We start from the raw sequence: 5390 nt of genomic DNA, 5'->3' as shown, positions 1-5390 counted from the left end.
TGCACTGCTTGGGTGTCTCGGATCCCCCACCAGCATGGATCTCCCAGGCAAGTGGTGCACTGCTTGCTCATGACTGCCAGAGAGAGCAGATTTTGCCATTTCCTGAGCTGCTGCTGCCCCTCTGCAAGACTACCTCTTCTGGCATCAGCAAAAGCAGCACTGTCTGCTGGGAACTTGGAATTAATAGGCAATTAATAAAATATCCATAATTAGAAATGAATCAAACTTTCATTCTCATACTTAGAAATGTTTTTATTAAATATTTTAAACTTCTGCATGAGACAAATAGTATTGGTGGCTTTGTGCAACACAGTGGCATGTAAAGTAAAAACAATTTAATGTGCAAGAGCAGTCAATATTAAGTTGTCCTTCATATTGGCCACCCAACCAGCATGACTGCACAAGGAAGAGTCACTTAAGGCATGTCAAGGGCAATGCATCTTCATACAGAGTACTGCAAGCCACTTTCAAATAAGCTGGCTTCAAAACCAGGAGGACAAAATATTTGGCCTGGTGCCCCAATCACTTGCAAATGTGGCTGTTTTGGTTCCAGGATCCAAGCCATTCGCTCTTCACAGTGCATTGCGTTGTTCAGTAAACAAAGGTTTACCTGGAATCAACACATAGTTGTTATTTTATGAAAATAAAATTAACTCTGGATTCTTTTAAAACACAAACAAACTTTTCTTACTGGCAAAGCATTCTTCCACATTTTAACAATGGTTTTACGATGAATACTTTAAGTTTCCATTAACAGAAGTCTCAGACGTGGAGATCATAAGGCCCGTACGATCATTTTTTTTCTGACAGCAATTTCTGATGGCTTTGTAGATGGCAAAGACAGGGATGGCCAAACTAGGCACACCAGCAAGGATTACAATAATAGCATACACCCAATTGGGATATTCAACCTTCTGTGTTTTGGGGAACTCCTCCTGAAAGAGCAAACAATCAAGTTGTAGAAAGTCGTGAGAAGCAAATACCTGGGAACACGCATACATTCAATAAATCAGCAGATCAAAAATGTCATCAGAACAGGAGCTAATCACAGTGGCAGAATAATTTGCCAATTCCACAACAGTTTCCAGCTCAAAGGTTTCAAGTCTCAGCTGTTTTGGACTAATTTTTACTTAAAAGTGGTGGAAAGAAGATGGCATGAAAGAAGCAAGAGCTAGGAAGGGACACCTGTGGGACTGCTCCTGGCTCACTTCCTAGGCACAAAGGAGTGTGGGGCTGGGGGTGGCTTTAATTAATATTAATTTCTTCTGTCAATGATGAGTAACCAGCATTAGTGCAGTTCTGTGATTTTAAATGCCTACAGAAACGAGTGCAATATCAAAATAGCTTTGCAGATTTGGTCCTTTGTCAATGTAGAAAGGCTGTGACATTTTCAGCTCTTCTATAGTCCTTGCTGGGGAACTGACATGTGGTTCAGTCTTACCCAACAACTGGATTAATGTTTCGGGTTTATCCACTTTGGAAAAGCTACTCAGGTGTCACTGTATACCAGCTGAAAGGTATCACAGTTGAATTTAGGACTTATTTTTCTAAGTGTTATATTTTATTATTACTTTATGTCTTGTAGTATTTTTTTTTTATACTGGAAAACTGTTAAAGGTGGGAGATGAATATAACTGGTGTTACATGACTCTTACATAAAATAATTCTAAACAAATATTTTGGGTTTATATACTTACATAGCTAGGGTCCCAAATGCTGTAGAGCAGTTCTTCGTTGACTTTCACCACAAAATAAAAGAAGAAGATAACTAACATAATGAGAGGACTGACAACTCTCCAGGTAATCTGCCAGAAAATGTTGGGCTTGTGTCCAATCATGAACTCAATATCCTTATTAAACCTAGAAACAAAACCAGGAAGCTCAGGACAGTAAAAACTGGTCAGGATCAAAGGGTGCCTGCTCATAAACAGGAAATTCCAAACTTCCCCTAGCCACGCTTCCCAGGACTTTGCAAATGTCAGTGTGAAAGCAGGACTGATAACAACATCGGGATAGGCCTAAGAACTTCAAATTAAGGCAGATGTTGCCAGTCAGGGAAATTATTTTGGGAACTGTACTTCAAGAAGTCTGTGAAGCATATGCAAAATAATTACAACACAAAAGAGTTAATGCAGACGGATTTTCCCTGTAACATTTTGCAGTATGGTTTCATGATTTTTTGGTAAAGATCTCAGAGCTGCATAAATTAAAAAGAATTACACAATATTAAAAAAGCAAAAGCAAATTTAACTATTTTTTCAAAAATTAGATTCTAAGTGTAGCGTTTGCTTAATTTGGATTTCTACCAGTTTTCTCAGGTTGAGAAAAAATTAAACAAAATTTAACCTTACACATTATTAAGAACACCTAAAAATGTGTTGTTTGGGTTATTCATAGAGCATGCAGTGGAAATGGGGCAAAAACGCCTCCACAAGAAGGAAGAATTCCTGCATTGAGAGTGATACTGTTTGCAACCAGTCCTGAAATGGTTAATGATCTCCAGATATGATGCAGCACCAGGTGAACAGGCTTCTTAAAAAATATTAATTTCAGAAGTTTGGGACTTCTGTTGTTAGTCCTCTTGTCTGGCTTTCCTGCATATCCTATGGGCATAGGTCTGAAGTGACTATTCAGTTGGTGCTACAGCTATGAACAACACACAGAATTCAGCTGAGTCTCAACTACTACGAAAATTTATTTTATCTCTTCTTCCCTAATCTTTAAGATCTAGGTATCATTCTTAAAATTATATGGAGCCCCATGTCCTAACTGCAGAGCATGCCCAAGTGTAGTTCAAATGTGTGTCACAGACAAGATGCAGATTGTCCTTCAAGCAGATGAGACATCCTTTTACCAATGACTCTCTTAGGAAACAAGTCACAGAAATTCATCTGGGGCAGACACCACTACCTTTGGGCAGCCCTGATAAGCTCTGCACTCAAAGAGGGCTACAGTGGTGTGTACTGGCCAGGACCATGGAAGTTTGGTGTGAAGCTCCTTTCTGACTCAATCCCCACCCCTCTATGGCCTTCGCCCATGTCTGTGTCCCGGGAATAGTTTTAATTTGTATTTAGCTTGCACTCTGTAAAGTGCTCTGAGATTTTAAAGGGAAGAAAAAGTGATCAACACAGACTTTTCTGTCCTTACCAAGTTAAAATAAGCCTTGTTTTTCTAGGGTACTCCCTCTGCTCATCTAGCATACATAAGTTGATTCACATCTCCTTAGGTGGTATAACACTTTCAGTATGGGAAGATGGGCCACAAGGGCATTCACCCCATTGCCAGGAGCAGCACAACTGGAAGGTCTGGCACAGGTTCAAGCAAAACCTATCAGTGATTGAACTTCCCATGCTTTTATCATATTTTTTGTACATTTATTATGAAAAGAAAGATGGCAAAATTTGATTTATCACATCTTTAGAAAGCTGATAGGACAGTTATTCACTGCTACAACTGATAAAAGTTCTGAATCTATCAGCTAAGACCATAACTCAGTAGCCTTGGAGCTGCATCCTGCTGTAAAACAGTATCTGCCAGGAGATCCCTGCTTTGGACAATATCATTTAGCATTCACTTTAAACACTCCTGGGATATACCTCTGTCTTAAACTTACAGCTCGGTGCCAATGTGCCTGTATTTTGCTTCTACTAACTAAATCTTTGATGCAATTATCCTGAGGGAGATTTATTTTAAATGTCACTAAATTTAGGATGCAAATGAGCTCTAGTAGCACTATGTAACTTTTATAAATGCTTACATTCTGCTGCCCACTTTAAAAATAATTATTTGCAGTCATATTATTAGGGCATACTCTAGGGCACTTGCTAATGCTTAATATTTTCTTGAAATATCTTAGAGATGTGTTCATTTTGGTTGTTATAGGTCATTATCTGTAATGTATTAATAAAGTGGAAAACTTTCATGTACAAATAAAAATCCCCACTGCACTCTTAACAAAGCATTGTTTCTTTTTGCTGAGAACTATTTTAGAAACCTAAATCATATAAGCAACCCTAAACTACAGTTGTGTAATTTTAGTGATTTCTAGAAGAGAGATTCTCTGCACTGAGTTATAGTAAGATTACAGCAATACGACTAAACAATTTATACAGTGTTTAACTTGTATTCCATACCTGTCTATTCCATAAATGTAGACGACTGAAAACATCTCAAAAAATGCAATTATTAGCAAGGGAATAGAGCCAGCAAAGTTGTCAAATAGAGCCAGCCAGTAATTTCCAGACTTTAGCACAAAAATAAAAGCTATCAAGTAAGACCCCAGGCAAATAAGACCTGTGAAAAAGAAAACAAAACAAAACAAAACAAAACAACACCACATTTATGCATAGAAAGCAAAAGAGAAAAAAAAAAAAAAAGTATTCTATTTCCTCAATAGCTATAAAGCTTTAGAAGTAACTTTTAATGCAGTTGCAGCCCCAAGGTAACCCCTGTGCTTCCATGCAGGTGAAATGGCAAAACTCTCCTAACATTGAACAGGTGGGAGATGCTGCAAATAAAACAGGAGGAGGCTGAGGAGAGAAAACAGATCCTCTTCCTCCTAGCTGGTGGGACAATGTTGCACTGAGACAAATCCTGCCTGGAGGAAGGGCTCAGGTCCTCCAGCTTCCCACAGGAGGAGGTGATAATCAGCATGAGCAAGCTGATGGGCAAGCCACAGGCTGAGCAGCTGTCTGCAGGCTCAGAAGGAACCTCACAGGAGCTGCCTTGTTGAGGGACTTGAGCAAACCTTCAGTATCCTATCTAGCAGTCTTAGAACCACGTCAGGTCAGAAAGTAGATGAGGGTGGGTTGGTTTTTCAGCATACAAGCTGTTCCCTGAGGGTGGGAGGGTCACTTGTCTCTAAAGAAGTACTTACCAGTAATAATTTCCTTAGGCACTTTGGGGGGTATAATCTTAAGATCTTGTAAAGGTACAAGCACACCTTCCATATTTCCAAACATAGATGACAAACCCAAGCAGAAGAGCATGATGAAGAAGAGGATGGACCACAAAGGTGAGACAGGCATTTTGGTGATAGCTTCAGTGAAGACAATAAAGGCTAGGCCAGTTCCTTCAACCCCCTGTGGAAGATTTCAGAAGCTCCAAAATTAGGCTCATTAACATTTTGCAGCACTTACATTTACATCAGTATTCACTACCCTTGGTGTACGAAATACCAACTACTGTTTTGCCAGCTACATGAAGTCAGCCTAGAACACTTGTGGTTTTAGCTACTAGTCTACCAGATTGTCAAAACTTTTCAGAGGAGTTAAATAGTTTATCTCTTCAAAGGCAAAATGAGGTAAACAAAAGTAATTATTCACCCCAAGAGCACTCCAAGCCAATTGCAGTCAATCAAGAGAAATATATCATAGAATCATTTAGGTTGG

General features: G+C 39.2%; 1 protein-coding gene across 1 annotated transcript; it reads right to left on the bottom strand.

Annotated features, from left to right (window-relative positions):
- Nucleotides 1–725: 725 nt before the first annotated feature.
- LOC103774643 (sodium-dependent neutral amino acid transporter B(0)AT1-like) lies at nt 726–5115 on the bottom strand. Its single transcript, XM_008942059.1, has 4 exons — nt 4877–5115; nt 4134–4293; nt 1698–1860; nt 726–935 (listed from the first exon to the last, which is right to left on the bottom strand). The coding sequence occupies exons 1-4, from the start codon at nt 5025–5027 to the stop codon at nt 726–728; spliced, it is 684 nt and encodes a 227-aa protein (XP_008940307.1). The 5' UTR covers nt 5028–5115.
- Between the last annotated feature and the right edge of the window lie 275 nt (nt 5116–5390).

This window comes from Merops nubicus, unplaced genomic scaffold, assembly GCF_000691845.1.
Source record: "Merops nubicus isolate BGI_N331 unplaced genomic scaffold, ASM69184v1 Scaffold53666, whole genome shotgun sequence".
Classification (NCBI taxonomy): Eukaryota; Metazoa; Chordata; class Aves; order Coraciiformes; family Meropidae; genus Merops; species Merops nubicus.
The sequence above is the reverse complement of the archived record's forward strand: the minus strand, read 5'-3'. Positions and strand labels throughout refer to the sequence as shown.

Coding starts and splice junctions, on each gene's coding strand:
- LOC103774643 (XM_008942059.1), bottom strand. CDS start 5,027: ATGCCTGTCTCACCTTTGTGGTCCATCCTCTTCTTCATCATGCTCTTC. Junction 4,294..4,876: donor GCCTAAGGAAATTATTACTG/GTAAGTACTTCT, acceptor TCTTTTTCACAG/GTCTTATTTGCCTGGGGTCT. Junction 1,861..4,133: donor TACATTTATGGAATAGACAG/GTATGGAATACA, acceptor TTTTGTTTCTAG/GTTTAATAAGGATATTGAGT.